The 16729-nt window shown below is 38.2% G+C and overlaps 1 protein-coding gene across 5 annotated transcripts; it reads left to right on the top strand.

The window, feature by feature from the left end:
- Window positions 1-653: 653 nt before the first annotated feature.
- Window positions 654-7527, top strand: LOC107824743 (vinorine synthase-like). Of its 5 annotated transcripts, none has more exons than XR_012706871.1 (4): window positions 654-2217; window positions 3070-3245; window positions 6069-6136; window positions 7100-7527. XR_012706871.1 is itself a non-coding variant. In XM_016651550.2 (2 exons), the coding sequence occupies exon 1, from the start codon at window positions 856-858 to the stop codon at window positions 2194-2196; it is 1341 nt and encodes a 446-aa protein (XP_016507036.1). In that variant the 5' UTR covers window positions 654-855; the 3' UTR covers window positions 2197-2217; window positions 3070-4217. The 5 variants fall into 5 exon arrangements, 1 of the variants encoding a protein (XP_016507036.1); XR_012706869.1 differs by having other exon boundaries at window positions 6065-6136; XR_012706870.1 differs by having other exon boundaries at window positions 6069-7527.
- The last annotated feature ends 9202 nt before the right edge of the window (window positions 7528-16729 follow it).

Genomic DNA, 16729 nt, shown 5'->3' with positions numbered 1-16729 from the left:
ATATCAGGTATATTTAAATTGGTAAATGAATAAAAAATTGAAGTTAGTAAGAGATAACCCCGAAGTGGTTGCTAGAGAGGAGTTTTCTGTAGGTTGAAACCCTTATAGACCGAAGAAGAGTTTTATGTTTAATTAAAATCTTTGATTTGAATGTATGGTGTCAAAATTATAAATAAATAAAAATACGTGTATAAGATGAATTATGAGGTGAAATTTAGAAATTTAGAGTAGAAGGTGAGAGGAGAGAGAGTGTGAAAATAAAAATCAATTCCGTGATTTGTGCCATGTGTTGACTAATTAAATGTGCCCATAATTTTACAATATGCTAATTATGTAAAAAAATCTGCTATTTATGGAATAAACAAGAAGTGATATTATTTTCTTAAATAACTTTTAGAAAGTGCTTAGCCGGGTAGTTTTCTCTATTAAGAATAAGAATTAAAAGATCACTTGGTACCTCATCTCCTGTTGTTGACTAATAAGTTAAAATTAGTGGGAGGGCAAAGGCAAACTACCCAGGATTAATTTAAGATTAAGATAACCATTTACAGCTCATATATTCTAGCAATTGATACCTCAATTTTTATTAAAACATTAGAATCAGAAGATATATGGTACTACAAGTTGATAATAGATGGGACATGGGACAACAACATACCGAAACCTTTCCCCTTCCTCGTAGAGATATAGAGAGATAGAGAGGTTGTTTCAAATACCCCTTCGACAATAGACGGTACTTGGGAGTTATATAAAAAGCACAAACATGATACATCTCTGTATATTAGGTATAATAGTTGCATAATTGAGTGCAACAACCAAAGACAAAAGTAGCCAGAGATCAAACTAAAGTTAGACATGGAAAGAAAGATTGAGATTGTTTGTGTGGAGTTCATTAAACCTGTTTCTCGCACTCCCAGTCACCTTAAATGCTTCGAATTCTCTATTTTGGATCAACACGTACTAACCATACCTGTTCCCTTAGCTCTATTTTATCCTCCTCCTCCCCTGTATGTTGGCGAATCGCTGCGGGCAGCTAATTTATCAAGATTACTTGTATTGAAGAAATCTTTGTCTGAAACACTTGCTCGCTTTTACCCTTTTGCTGGTCGAATCAAGAACAACTCAATTGAATGCAACGACGATGTGGTGCCTTTTTACGAGGCTTTTGCTCATAATTATCAGTTGGAAGATGTTCTTAGAAAGGCTGCAGATGTCAATAAAAAGTTCCTCCCCAGTACTGTTGAAGAGGCCCGATCATTACTGCCTGATTCAGCCTTATATCCTCCCCTGCTTGTTCAAGTCACTTTTTTTGAGTGTGGAAGTATGGCTATTGGTATATGTGCTTCTCACAAAGTTGCTGATCGTGCCACATTGTGCACCCTCATCAGTGCCTGGTCAACAATTGCCCGAGGTAGCCCCGATTATCTGGTTCCCGAATTTGTTGCAGCTGCTAAATTCTTGCCACCACCAATTTCCCATGTTCCACCCAAGCCTATTATGCCTGAAGTAATAATCAAAGTCCTTTTTGATAAGCAACGTGTCACTAAAATTTTTGCCTTTGATGCTTCAACTATAACATCACTCAAGGGTAAGGCTGTCAGCGGTTCAGTACAAGCGCCTACTCGTGTTGAAGTAGTATCAGCTTTGATCTGGAAATGTGCCATGGTTGTTTCAGGGAATGAGATCAGAAGGTTATCTCAATTGGTGCACAATGTAAATATACGAAAGAGGTTAGTCCCTCCGTTACCAAACCATAGTGTAGGAAACGTTGTTGCAATTAGCACAGCATGTAAAGGTGAGAATGATGGCTCTGATTTGCTCACTTTGGTCACTTGTATAAGGAAAGCATTATCAGAAATGAGTTCAGAATTTGCGGATAAACAGAATCAACAAGAGGCAATTTTGACCATTCCCTATGTCAACGCAGAGTTTGCTGCAGCACGTTTTGGAGGCGAGATAGAGATAATACATATGAGTAGCTTGTGTGGCTACCAATTTTATGATGTTGATTTTGGCTGGGGAAGACCTTCATGGGTAAATCCAATTAAAGATATAGGCATAAATGTTGTTATATTGATGGATTCAAGAGATAGTGGTGGAGTAGACGCATGGATATGCTTGAAGGACAAAGACAGTATGACAGTTTTTGAGCATGAGCTAGAGCTGCAGCTGCTTGCATTTGGATCTGCCAAATAATTGAAGAGCTTGCTGCATCAGGTTGTTGCTTCAGTTCCTTTGTTGTTTCTTTTTATGGGTGCCATTCATATTTGTTTTTTGGGTTTTATTTTGAGTATGTTTTTTATATAATGCATGTGTAAGTGTAAGAAAGTACCGCGTTTGTGGCATAGAATTGAATGGTACTCTGATATGATTCATTCTATTGAAAGAGTCCATCACTAAAATCATATATGAATCAATGTATTGAATGAGTGTAAGAAAGTACTGCAATCTTGCTTGAAGTAGTTGTAAACTCGTCAAGTGCACGAGCCTTGTAATCGTCTATATTTAACGGTTTACAATATATGCCAGGAGATATTTTCTTATATGTTATTATAAGTGAATTGATCTACCTTTTAGATGTTTAACTGCTTGGTTTTGCCAAAATCTACTGAAAACTGATATCGAAGAAGATGCTACTCAACACTGCTTGGTTTACTCTATCATTCAGTATATTGCCAAAAATCTACTGATAACTGATATAAAAGAATGCTCAGTTTCTTTAGAAGAGTTTCTCTATAAAAACATCTTTTGAATTAGACATTGGTTCAGAATGGTAAAGGATGTGCTAAAGCCATCTTTACAATTTAAAAGAACCAAAAACATAGCTTTCTTATAACTCCTATGACAGGGATCCTATGATATCTAATAGTGAAGTAATATCCAGTACAAAATCCTGCTTACACCAAATGGTCCACCACCAACACCAACCACCAACATACTACGTACATAGTAACAAAACTAATGACATGGTTATACTAATAATCACTGTCTAGATAGGCTTCATTATCCCCATAATATCAGAACCATTATCTTCTCAGAAACACTAATATAAAATGTACTTATAATTAGATTCGACATGATCTGATCCAAGGTGATCAAATGCTGGAGATGATCAGCTGCGTCTGCCTCTGTCTCTGCCTCTACCTCTGCTAGTGCGATCCCTGTGTGGCGGCGCTTGTGCTCGAAGTACAGCAAGATAAGCCATGCTCCGTAGCCAAAAGCAGAGGCAACGAGAAACACCACAAGTACGTAGCCCAAAACTTTTGCTGCTCAATATTCATATTTTTTCTTAGCTAAAATGGGTTTAGTTACTAGTATTAGAAAATGTGTTAGCTGGTGAGAAAGATGAAAGAGAAGGGCGTAGATTTCTGCCTGTTATGTGTTTGTGAAAATGTGGAGATGAAATTTTGGGGAATATTTCGTGATGGGGTAAAAGAGAGAGATGAGAGGAAGAAAAGTGAAAGATAGAGAAAGGTGGCAAAATCAAATCCCTTGCCATGATTTTCTTCCAAAAACAGTCTAACCTTTCCCAAAAAGGTACATTTCTCCTCTTAACGTGCCGGCTTCCCCCTTCCCCTTTCTGGAAATTTTAATTAACTATTCACAAAGAAATTTTTTTGTGGCAAGGTGGGTTGCTCTGATGGTAAGCATCCTCCACTTCCCACTTTTAACCAAGAGGTTGTGAGTTCGAGTCACCTCAAGAGCAAGGTGGTGAGTTCTTGGATGAAAGGATGCCGAGAGTTTATTGGAAACAGCCTCTCTACTCCAGGGTAGGGGTAAGGTCTGCGTACACACTACCCTCCCCAGACCCCACTAGTGGGATTATACTGGGTTGTTGTTGTTGTAAAGAAATTTTTCTGGCAGCAACGTCGCGCTACTGCAAATGTACCCATTTTTACTGCTGCAGCGATTAGAATTAAAGTACAATAAGGGGTCGTTTGGTACGCGGTATAAGAAGATATAATACTGGTATAAAAATTTAATACCACCTTAATAGTTTGTTTGGTTAGCAAACCTGATATAAGTTATCCCAGGATTATAATTAGTACCGGAATAACTTATACCTTGTAGAGGGTGGGGTAATTAGTGTCGGGATAACTTATATCTTCTTCTTAGAAATTATGCAATTGTCATTTTTAATACAACATACCAAACAGTGGATAAAAAATAATACCAGGATAACTAATCCCAACATAACTAATCCCAGCATAACTTATCCCGGCATAAGCTGTATTCAAACCAAACCCCTAAAGGTTTTTGGGTTTTGAAAATCTCTAACATAATATATATATATATATATATATATATATATATATATATATATATATATATATATATATATAAAAGTTATCCCTAATAATTAAGCCAAGTAGCAAGTTATTAACAAGCCACTTGGCAAGCTCAAGGAGAGTTTGTGGGGAGATTGTCAAATAAAAAATATCTGTTATGAATAATTAAAGGAATAAAGTTTCCATAATAATTAAACCAAGTGGCAAGTTATTAACAAGCTACTTTGCAAGCTTAAGTAGAGTTTGTGGGGGAGATTGTCAAATAAGAAATATCGGTTATGTATATATATGAAATCTCATTTACTATAATTAAATTTTTACTTAACAATCTTAAGGAGAATTTGTGGTGAGATAAAGGAATAAAGTTTCAACCACTAATATAAGATTTTACATAAAATATAAAAAAAATTATAAGGTAAGAAAAAAAATTAAATAATCATTAAAAATATTTTAATAACAAGAATAATAAAATCATATTAATATTAACAAATCAGGCAAACAAATATTTTATACGTAAATAAATATTTCTTATAATTAAAAAAATTTAACTTAATAAGAACAAATCTTTACCACTCGGATAAATGGCAAATGAATTACTATGCGAAAGAATATACATAAAGCATAACTAACTCTCTCTCTCCCTCTCTCCCTGTCTCTCTCTCTCTCTCTCTCTCTCTCTCTCTATATATATATATATATATATATATATATATATATATATATATATATATATATATATATATATATATATATCTTAAGATGTATATATAGATTTAAATAGTTTATAGAGAGGATATAAATATCTATATCTATATTATATTAAAAAGAGGGTAGTCAAGATTAATATTGAGCTAAGTGGCGTACTGAAAAAAAGACACTTAGTACTTTTAGGATAAAATCTAGAAATATTTAGACAAAATCTAATAAGAATTAAGGCGAATCAGATTTGATCAAGTTTAATTTAAAGGTATAACTCAATTAAGATCGACTCATATCTTTATTGTAAATAGATTTCAAAACTTATCAAAAATAAAATTTATACTTTAGTAATTATTTACTAACCACATGATTGTAACGACCCAGCCGAAGTGGTCAGGAGTGGAACTGGGCAGTGCTCGCAGGTGCGAAGAGCTTGCCCGCACCTGCGAGGTCGCAGGTGCGATGTGATGAACGCAAAAGCGAAAATGGGAAAGGGAGCTGGCTTCGCAGAAGCGGCAGTGTGCTCGCAGATACGAGTCCGCAGGCGTGAAGCCAATCACAGGAGCAGATGTTTTGGTCGCACTCGCGAAGCCGCAGGTGCGTGTAAGTTGTCGTAGGTGCGGAAAGCCTTGGCAGTGTATTAAAATCGAGAGTTCCGTGATTTTCATCATTTTGGACATTTCAAGCTCGGGATTAGGCAATTTTTGAGAGGAATTTCGAAGGGATTCTTGAGGTAAATCACTTGTGATTATTTTTACTCAATAATAATGTTTCCCCATTGATTTTCCCACCTAGATTGTGTGGTTTTGAGGTGTAATTTTGGAGTTTGAGACTAGGGATTTGGAGAGTTTAAATTGGGGATTTGAGTGACGATTTGGTGTCGAATTTTGGTAAATTTGGTATGGTTGGACTCGTAGTTGAATGTGCTTCCGAATTTTGTGACCTTTGTTGGATTCCGAGACGTGTGCCTGGGGGTCAACTTTTGAGTTGACTTTTTGACTTTTGACTAAGAACTTAGTATTTTCTTATTGAATTGATTCCTTTAGCTTGTGTTGATTGTATCGAACTGTTTGTAGCTAGATTTGAGGCATTCAGAGGACGTTTCGCGAGGCAAGGGCGTGTTGGAGTAGAAATTTGCACGATTTGAGGTAAGTAACACTTTTAAATTTGATTCTGAGGATATAAAACCCCGAATTACGTGTTATGTGATTGGTGCTGAGGTGACACACACGTTAGGTGACGGGCGTTTGGGAGTGCACCGTAAGAATTGTGACTATGTTAATTCCATGGAACCATATAGTTGATTAATCTTGTCATTACCCGTATTTGCACCATGTGTTAGAGAAATTGAGCTGCTGTATGTTAGAAATCATGCTTAGACTACGTGTTGGTACTATAGGAACCCACAGAGATCGTGCTACATGTTGAATTATCTGTTAAATTTTCATTTTGTACTTAGTCACAATTTTTACTTGTATATTATATCTCAGTCTCTGTTATCCTTTATTGATACATTATATCATCATTGTTTGGGCTGATTATCATAAATCTTGTGATCCCGAGAGACTGAGAGATTGATGACTGAGTGAGGCCGAGAGCCTGATTGTGAGGATATTTATGGGATCGGGCTGCGTGCCGCAACATGTTTATTGATTCATGCCATGATTGGCTTATATTAGCACTTGGGCTAGAATTGCCTCTCCGGAGTCTGCACATCCACAGTGGGCGCAAGTACCTATTGAGTGCGAGTGCGAGTGCCGAGCGATTGTGAGGATGGAGTGACTGTGAGGAATGAGTGACTGTGAGGTTGAAGTGAATGGGAGGACTGAATGACTGATATTCTGAGAGTATGCACATGTTTTCATTACTGTCTGTACATCAGTTGGCATATATATATATATATATATCATGTAGTTACTGAGATGTGCAATATCCTGTTTCAATTGAACTTGACATGATTTAACTATTTTGGCTTTAACTGTCGAACTTGGATGCATGCCTACTTTCATGTACTGTAATTCTATAATTGAACTGTACCGTGAAGCTCGTCACTACTTTCAGTCCAATAGTTGGTCTTGTTACTTACTGAGTTGGTTGTACTCATGCTACAGCCTGCACTTCGTGTGCAGATCTAAGTGTTTCCAGACACGGTGGGTGCTGATTATCTGAGTAGCTTAGTTATTCGGAGATTTCGAGGTAGCTGCCCGGCGTCCGCAGACCTTAACCCTCCTTCTTTTTTCTTCATCTTTATGTATTTAGTTTCAGTTTTTCATAGACAATATTTTAGACTTGTGATGTATAAACGCTCATGTACTCAGTGACACCCTGGTTTTGGGAACTTACGTATTGAGTTTGATCTTCTATCCAGTTTATGAGAGCTTTAATTATTCAAACCTGTTTAGTTCATTTTTTATTTAAAAGTGTTGAAAATATTTTGAGGTGTCGGCTTGCCTAGTACCATATTAGGCGCCATCACGACGGGCTAAGTTTTGGGTCGTGACAAGTTGGTATCAGAGCCTAGGTTACATAGGTCTCACGAGTCATGAGCAGGTGTAGTAGAGTCTTGCGGATCGGTACGAAGATTCTCATAAAGGAATAAAGTTTCAAGCACTAAAATAAGATTTTACATAAAATATAAAAAAATTTATAAGGTAAGAAAAAAATTAAATAATCATTAAAAATATTTTAATAACAAGAATAAAAAAGTCATATTAATATTGACAAATCGGGCAAATAAATATTTTTTACGTAAATAAATATTTCTTATAATTAAAAAAATTTAACTTAATAAGAACAAATCTTTACCACTCGGATAAATGGCAAATGAATTACTATGCGAAAGAATATACATAAAGCATAACTAACTCGCTCTCTCCCTCTCTCTTTGTCTCTCTCTCTCTCTATATATCTTCCAAATCATGCGCTTAAATTTAAATTTAAATAATTTATAGAGTGGATATAGATATCTATATCTATATTATATTAAAAAGAGGGTAGTCAAGATTAATATTGAGGTAAGTGGCGTACCGAAAAAAAGCCACTTAGTACTTTTAGGATAAAATCTAGAAATATTTAGACAAAATCTAATAAGAATTAAGGCGAATCAGATTTGATCAAGTTTAATTTAAAGGTATAAATCAATTAAGATTGACTCATATCTTTATTGTAAATAGATTTCAAAACTTATCAAAAATAAAAATTTATACTTTAATAATTATTTACTAACCACATGATTGTAACGACCCAACCGAAGTGGTCAGGAATGGAACTGGGTAGTGCTCGCAGGTGCGAAGAGCTTGCCCGCACCTGCGAGGTCGCAGGTGCGACGTGATGAACGCAAAAGCGAAAATGGGAAAGGGAGCTGGCTTCGCAGAAGCGGCAGTGTGCTCGAAGATACGAGTCCGCAAGCGCGAAGCCAATCATAGGAGCGGATGTTTTGGTCGCACCCGCGAAGCCGCAGGTGTGTGTAAGTTGTCGCAGGTGCGGAAAGCCTTGGCAGTGTATTAAAATCGAGAGTTCCGTGATTTTCATCATTTTGGACATTTCAAGCTCGGAATTAGGCAATTTTTGAGAGGAATTTCGAAGGGATTCTTGAGGTAAATCACTTCTGGTTATTTTTACTCAATAATAATATTTTTCCATTGATTTTTCCACCTAGATTGTGTGGTTTTGAGGTGTAATTTTGGAGTTTGAGACTAGGGATTTGGAGAGTTTAAATTGGGGATTTGAGTGACGATTTGGTGTCGAATTTTGGTAAATTTGATATGGTTGGACTCGTAGTTGAATGGGCTTCCAAATTTTGTGACCTTTGTTGGATTCCGAGGCATGTGCCTGGGGGTCGACTTTTGAGTTGACTTTTTGACTTTTGACTAAGAACTTAGTATTTTCTTATCGAATTGATTCCTTTAGCTTGTGTTGATTGTATCGAACTGTTTGTGGCTGGATTTGAGGCATTCAGAGGTCGTTTCATGAGTCAAGGGCATGTTGGAGTAGAGATTTGCACGGTTTGAGGTAAGTAAAACTTTTAAATTTGATTCTGAGGGTATGAAACCCCGAATTACGTGTTATGTGATTGGTGCTGAGGTGACGCACACGCTAGGTGACGGGCGTGTGGGAGTGCACCGTAAAAATTGTGACTATGTTAATTCCATGGAACCATATAGTTGATTAATCTTGTCATTACCCGTATTTCCACCATGTGTTAGAGAAATTGAGCTGCTGTATGTTAGAAATCATGCTTAGACTACGTGTTGGTACTATAGGGACCCATAGAGGTCGTGCTACATGTTGAATTATCTGTTAAATTTCCATTTTGTACTCAGTCATAATTTTTACTTGCATATTATATCTCAGTCTCTGTTGTCCTTTATTGATACATTATATCATCATTGTTTGGGCTGATTATCATAAATCTTGTGATCCCGAGAGACTGAGAGATTGATGACTGAGTGAGGCCGAGAGCCTGATTGTGAGGATATTTATGGGATCGGGCTGCGCGCCGCAACATGTTTATTGATTCATGCCATGATTGGCTTATATTAGCACTTGGGCTAGAATTGCCCCTACGGAGTCTGCACATCCACAGTGGGCGCAAGTACCTATTGAGTGCGAGTGCGAGTGCCGAGCGATTGTGAGGATGGAGTGACTGTGAGGAATGAGTGACTGTGAGGTTGAAGTGAATAGGAGGACTGAATGACTGATATTCTGAGAGTATGCACATGTTTTCATTACTGTCTGTACATCAGTTGGCATATATATATATATATATATATATATGTCATGTAGTTATTGAGATGTGCAATATCTTGTTTCAATTGAACTTGACATAATTTAACTATTTTGGCTTTAACTGTCAAACTTGGAAGCATGCCTACTTTCATGTACTATAATTCTATAATTGAACTGTACCATGAAGCTCGTCACTACTTTCAGTCCAATAGTTAGTCATGTTACTTACTGAGTTGTATGTACTCACGCTACACCCTACACTTCGTGTGCAGATCCAAGTATTTTCGGACACGATGGGTGCTGATTATCTGAGTAGCTTAGTTATTCGGAGATTTTGAGGTAGCTGCCCGGCTTCCGCAGACCTTGACCCTCCTTCCCTATCTTTCAGCTTTATGTATTTAGTTTCAGTTTTTCATTGACAATATTTTAGACTTGTGATGTATAAACGCTCATGTACTCAGTGATACCCTGGTTTTGGGAACTTACGTATTGAGTTTGATCTTCTATCCAGTTTATGAGAGCTTTAATTATTCAAACCTGTTTAGTTCATTTTTCATTTAAAAGTGTTGAAAATATTTTGAGGTGTCGGCTTGCCTAGTACCATATTAGGCGCCATCACGATGGGCTAGGTTTTGGGTCGTGACAAGTTGGTATCAAAGCTTAGGTTACATAGGTCTCATGAGTCATGAGCAGGTTTAGTAGAGTCTTGCGGATCGGTACAAAAACGTCTGTACTTATCTTCGAGAGGCTGCCGAACCCTTAGGAAACTTCATATTCTTGTATTCTTATCGTGCGGATTGTTTGATTCCGGGAACTAAATTTCTGTGATTCTATTCTCTCACAGATGGTGAGGACTAGGGGTGTTCATGGTTCGGTTTGGGTCGGTTTTCCCATAAAGAGAAACCAAACCAATTTTATCAGTTTTTTTAAATATTAAAGCCAAACCAAACCAATTGAGTCGGTTTATTATGGATTCAGTTTTTGTCAGTTTTTCGGTTTTTATCGGGTTTTTTAAAAACAAGCTCCCTACTGACCTGCACTTCACTGTACATCTAAACTTTACGACACAAATACCTTGGATATGGACTACCAAATCTAACATTTTAACAAGCCTCCTCAATATTCTTATGCGCATTCAAATGCCAACTGTTCCACTAAACTGAAGTTAGAAAACTCTTTCATACACTCTCATTTTATTCTACTAAATAGTTATATAAAACAATGAAATACTATGTATTCCTCCATAAAACATAAAACACTATAGATTCTTTCACTAAATTAATTTTTTCATAAAACATCTGTAGACGTTCTCATAAAAATACATTCAAACACTCTTTGATTTCATGTACTGTCAAGTGTCAACCATTAACACCAATATTCCAACAACAGCTTTAGAAAGCTGACAGCAAAAAAGTCACAAAAGACATTACAATAATAAAGGCATAATATGATACTCAGTCTTTCATATGGTAAACTAAAACAATGACATCAAGATTACATCCTAAATTCCAAGCAACAAGGATATAGTTGAAGTTAGTTCCATCATCTGATTTAATCAATGCTCAAAATACTGTCGGAGTATTCTGAAAGAAAGAAAAAATATCATTAAGTAATTTACGGATATAAATATATTCATAAAGAGTTAGACATATAAAGTTACCTTTCTCGACTATTTTAAGCTTTTGAATTTCCTCAAGAATATCTTCAACAATGCATTTTTTAGGAGTTGACCTCAACCATTGTTGAATGCAAATTAAAGCTTCTACCGTCTTTGGCGACAAAGAACTTCGATACGAATCAAGAATTCGTCCGCCGGTGATGAAAGCCGATTCAGATGCTATGGTAGAAATAGGAATTGCAATCACATCTCTTGCAATCCTAGAAACAATTGGATACCTCTTACTTGCATATTTCCACCAAGCCAAGATATCTAAATGTTTGGTCAACTCTAAATCGTCCATCAAGTACCTGTCAAGATCATTCTTATTTTCACCATCATCTTCCTCTTGCACATATTTTTCCCATTGTGAGTGCCATATCTCACCATTCTCACTTTCACTCATCATTCTAAATGGACTTCCCAGATTCTCATCAGAAGTTCGAGAAGAAGAATCTTTATGAAAATCATACAAGCGAGATAAAATATTCATCACCCTTGTTGACTTAAATTTCCTACCAAAGGACCATAAGATTTGGCAAAGATGAAGTTCACATATTTCATTTTATATCGGGGATCCAACACAACAATGACAAATAATAATATGTTCATATTATCAAAGTCACCCCAATATTTTTCAAACTTGACTTTCATCTTATCAGCCATATTAATCAAAACTGAATCATCACCGTGAGAATTATTTGTAATAAAATTAAAAAGATTAAAAAGCACATGGCTGAAAGAATTTGAAGTAACATGCAGAGTCCCCGAAAATTTCAGAGTAATCTGGTAGAAAATGTCAAGAAACTTTATAAAATCTTTTACCTTCTTCCAATCATCCCCATTTGGATGCCCTCCTCTTCCAATCATTTCTGTAAAATGCTTTTGGTACTTATGGTCATCAACATACATTCTTGAAAAGGCTTTTTCTAATTTAATAGCTGCACTCAACATCATATATGTCGAGTTCCACCTAGTTTCAACATCTAAACTCAAAAGACCTTGGCTCTCTATCTTTACCTTTTCAACAAACGACTTAAAGGAAGTAAATCTTGGAGACTTAACATACTTTACAACATTCCTGAACCGAGTAATGGATTCATTATGATTATTTAACCCTTCTTTTACAATTAAATTCAGAATGTGAGCATTACATCTTACATGTAGAAAGTCATTTCTCAAGATGATTCCTTTCCAATCCTTAATCCTCCCCTTCAAGTGTCTAATCGCAGCATCATTCACACTTACATTATCTAGGATCACAGTGAATGGCTTTTCAATCCCCCAATCTAACAGACAAGCCTCAATCCCCTTTGCAATCGTTTCACCGTTATGATCTGGAACTTGAAAAAAGTTAAGTATTTTCTTCTGCAAGTTCCAGTTATCATCAATCCAGTGAGCAGTTATAACCATATAAGTTAGATTCTAGAGTAATGTCCATGTATCACTAGTGAGACATACATGTTAGTTCTGGATAAACTTTCTAAGATTTTCTTTTTCTTCGTGATAAATTTTCAAACACTTCCTAGCAACAGTCAAACGAGAGGGTAACTCAAAGTTAGGCAAAACAATTGACATCAAATTCTTACCTTCCCTCTCAATGACTTTAAAAGGTTATTCATCAATGATTACAAATTCAACAATAGCTTTTCTCACTTCATTGACATTGTACATAATGTTTTCCAGCTTACAAGTATCATTAGTACCTCCTTGTCCCCCTCCTTTAATAGTGTAACGACCCGGCCGGTCGTTTTGAGAATTTGAGCCCTGATCCCCTAATATCTTCTTTCCCCATATTTGTTTCTGCCTTTGGGATTTGCCGGAGTGTTTGGTCATGGAATTTAGAGAGTTTGGGATACTTAGTCCCTAGTTGTGAGTTTAAGCCTTAGAGTTTGGACCGTAGTCGGAACTGTGTGAAGACGGATCCAGAATGGATTTCCGTCAACTCCGTTAGCTCTGTTGAGTGATTTTGGGGTTAGGAACACATTCGGAATGTGTTTTGGAGGTCTGTAGTAGATTTAGGCTTGAATTGGCGAAAGTTAGTTTTTTGGTGATTTCGGCCGATAGTGAAAATTTTGATATCGAGCTCGGAATGGAATTCTGAAAGTGGCTGTAGGTTCGTAATATCATTTGTGACTTGTGTGTAAAATTTGAGGTTATTCGGACTAGATTTGATGTGGTTCGGCGTCGTTTGTAGAATTTGGAAAATTTTAAATTCTTAGGCTTGAATCCGTGCTTAATTCATGATTTTGGTGTTGTTTGATGTGGTTTGAAGGCTCGACTGAGTTCGTATGGTATTTTAGGATTGGTTGGTATGTTTGGTTGAAGTCCTGGGGGCCTCGGGTGTGTTTCAGATGCTTAACGGGAAGAAATTTGGACTTAGAAAAATCTGGTGCATTGCTGATTCTGGTGTTTCACACCTGCGGAGGGGAGTCCGCAGGTGCGCTTGAGAGTTCGCAGATGCGGAAATGGACAGGGCATGCTAGGCTCGCAGGTGCGGCTGGTCGTCTGCAGAAGCGGAGCCACAGATGCGGCCCAGGGATCGCAGATGCAGACCTAGCCCAATAAGTGACTTCCGCACCTGCGTTGATTTTTTCGCAGGTGCGAGACCGCAGATGCGGCCCCATAAGCGCAGATGCGGAAATCGCTGGGCAGAAAAGGGGATTTCGAGGGTTTGAAATTTCATAATACAAAATTTGATTTGGAGCTCGGTGGGAGACGATTTCTCGAGGGATTTTGAAAGAGAACTATTGGGTAACAATTTCTAACTCTATTTTGATCATAATACAATAATCTATTGTTGTTTTCCTAGTCTAATTAAGGAATTTGAGGGTAAAAGTTTAGAAATGGGGGAAAAGGTTCCCCAATTGAAAATCTGAGATTTGAATGGGAATTTGACGTCGGTTTTAGATGATTTTTGTTCGAGTGAACTCGTGAGTGAATGGGTGTTTATAAATTATAATTTTTACCCGATTCCGAGACGTGGGTCCATGGTGACGTTTTGGGCATTTTTCCTAATTTCACGCTTTAGCTTTGAATTAATTAGCTAAATTAGTTACTTGTAGTTATATTTACATTATGCAATTTATTTGAATAGATTCGGGCCATTTGGAGTCGGATACTAGTGGCAAGAACGTGTTATCGAGGTGATTTGAGCGGTTCGAGGTAAGTGGTTTGCCTAACCTTGTGTTGGGGACTTTCCCCTTAGGATATTTCGATATTATTTGGTGTGTGAGCGCCGTGTACGTCAGATGACGAGTACATACACGGGCTGTTATTGCAAAAATCCCGTTTATCCTTTTTTTAATCATAAATTATTCCTCTTATTAAATTGCACTAATATGCTTAATTATTTAGTTTAGACTAGAAAAGCATGCTTACGTGTTTTAATTGCCTACTTGATCCCCCTATCTTGCATATTTAAATTGGGACTACGGACGTATTCCGGGAGATCCCCCTGTCTTGCATATTTACTTTGGGACTACGAACGTATTCCGGGAGATCCCCCAGCACTACATATTTACTTTGGGACTACTGACGTATTCCGGGAGATCCCACATCACTGCATATTTACTTTGGGACTACAGACGTATTCCGGGAGATCCCCCTGTACTACATATTCATTCTGAACTACGAGACGGTATCTCGGGAGATTCCCCATTATGTTTACTTTGTTCTGAGCCGAGGGCTCCCTTAACTATTAAATTTTCGAGAATTTCTTTAACTGCGTTACCGTAAATTTTGCTTATATCTTTTACTATTTAATTTATTATATTTACTCCGGTAGGGCCTTGACCTGACCTCGTCACTACTCGACCGAGGTTAGGCTTGGCACTTACTGGGTACCATTGTGGTGTACTCATGCCCTTTCCTGCACATGTTTTCGTGTGCAGATCCAGGTACGAGCTATCAGCCTTGGGGTTAGTGCGTGCTGCTGATTCTAGGAGACTTCAAGGTACTTCTGCTTGCGTCCGCAGATCTTCGGAGTCCCCTTCTACTCCCTCGCCTATAGACTTTCTTTATTATCTTCAGACTTTTGTATAGAGCTACATAGATTATAGCAGCTTGTGACTTAGTGATATTCCGAGTCTTGGAAAAATTATTTTGTATATGCCGAGTGGTACTACTCTTGGCTATTCATAATATGCTGTTTATCTTTAAGATGTTGTGTTTTCTTTATATTTTTTGTAATATTAGGCTTACCTAGTTGTAAAGACTAGGTGCCATCACGACACCGTACGGAGGGTTAATTTGAGTCGTGACAAGTTGGTATCAGAGCTCACAAGCTGGTTTATTAGAATCTCGCGGATCGGTGCGGAGACGTCCGTACTTATCTTCGGGAGGCTATGTAACTGTTAGAATAATCATAATTCTTTGATTTCCTTGTCGTGCGAGTTATTGACACTAGAAATTCTAAGATTCTATTCTATTCTTTCTCACACATGGTGAGGACCCGTACTGGGAGGACCGACGATCAGGCACCCGAGCCCCCTGTCAGAGCAGCCATAGGCTGGGGTCGGGGTAGAGGACGACCACGCAGTGCAGCCCGAGCACCTGCGAGAGATGCATTAGAGGAGCCCCCAGCAGCTCCAGCTGGAGGGCCAACACCGGATATCCCTCCAGGAGACTTTAGCTCAGTTCTTGAGCATGTTCAGCACTCTGGCTCAGGCTGGACTATTTCCGATAGCTCCCGCTACATCTCAGGCCGGGGGAGGGGCACAGACTCCCGCAGCCTGCACTCCTGAGCAGAGGGTCCAGGTTGATCAGGCCTTAGAGTATATTCCTATGCCCCCAGTGGCTCCGGTTCAGCATGAGATTAGGGTAGCTGCTTCTAAGGCAGAGCAACTCAGACTTGAGAGGTACAAGAAGTACCACCCACCTACTTTCAGTGGACTAGCTTTAGATGATGCTCTGGGTTTTCTTGAGGAGTGTCATCGTATTCTCCGCACTATGGGCATTATGGAGACGAGTGGGGTTTCTTTCACCGCTTTCCAGCTAAGGGGAGCGACATATCAGTGGTGGCATGCCTATGAGCTGAGTAGTCCGGATGAGGTAGCCTCACTCACTTGGACTCAGTTTTCAGAGATGTTCTTGTGTGAGTATGTTCCTCAGAGCCTCAGGGACGCTTGGGGCGCAGAGTTTGAGCAGTTGCGTTAGGGTGCTATGACTGTGTCGGAGTATGCAGTCCGTTTCAGTGAGTTAGCTCGCCATGCGCCGGCTCTGGTTGCTAAAGTCAGAGAGAGGGTTCGTCGCTTCATTGAGGGACTCCACCCCGGTATTCAGACTAGTATGGCCAGGGAGTTGGAGATGGACATCACCTATCAGCAGGCAGTGAGCATTGCCAGGAGAGTGGAGG

The sequence above is a fragment of the Nicotiana tabacum genome, chromosome 24 (assembly GCF_000715075.1).
Source record: "Nicotiana tabacum cultivar K326 chromosome 24, ASM71507v2, whole genome shotgun sequence".
Taxonomy (NCBI): Eukaryota; Viridiplantae; Streptophyta; class Magnoliopsida; order Solanales; family Solanaceae; genus Nicotiana; species Nicotiana tabacum.
Note: the sequence above shows the minus strand (reverse complement) of the source record. Positions and strands in the feature narration are given on the sequence as shown.

What these genes read in the sequence shown, in the direction of transcription:
- LOC107824743 (XM_016651550.2), top strand. Translation starts at nt 856, where the DNA reads ATGGAAAGAAAGATTGAGATTGTTTGTGTGGAGTTCATTAAACCTGTT.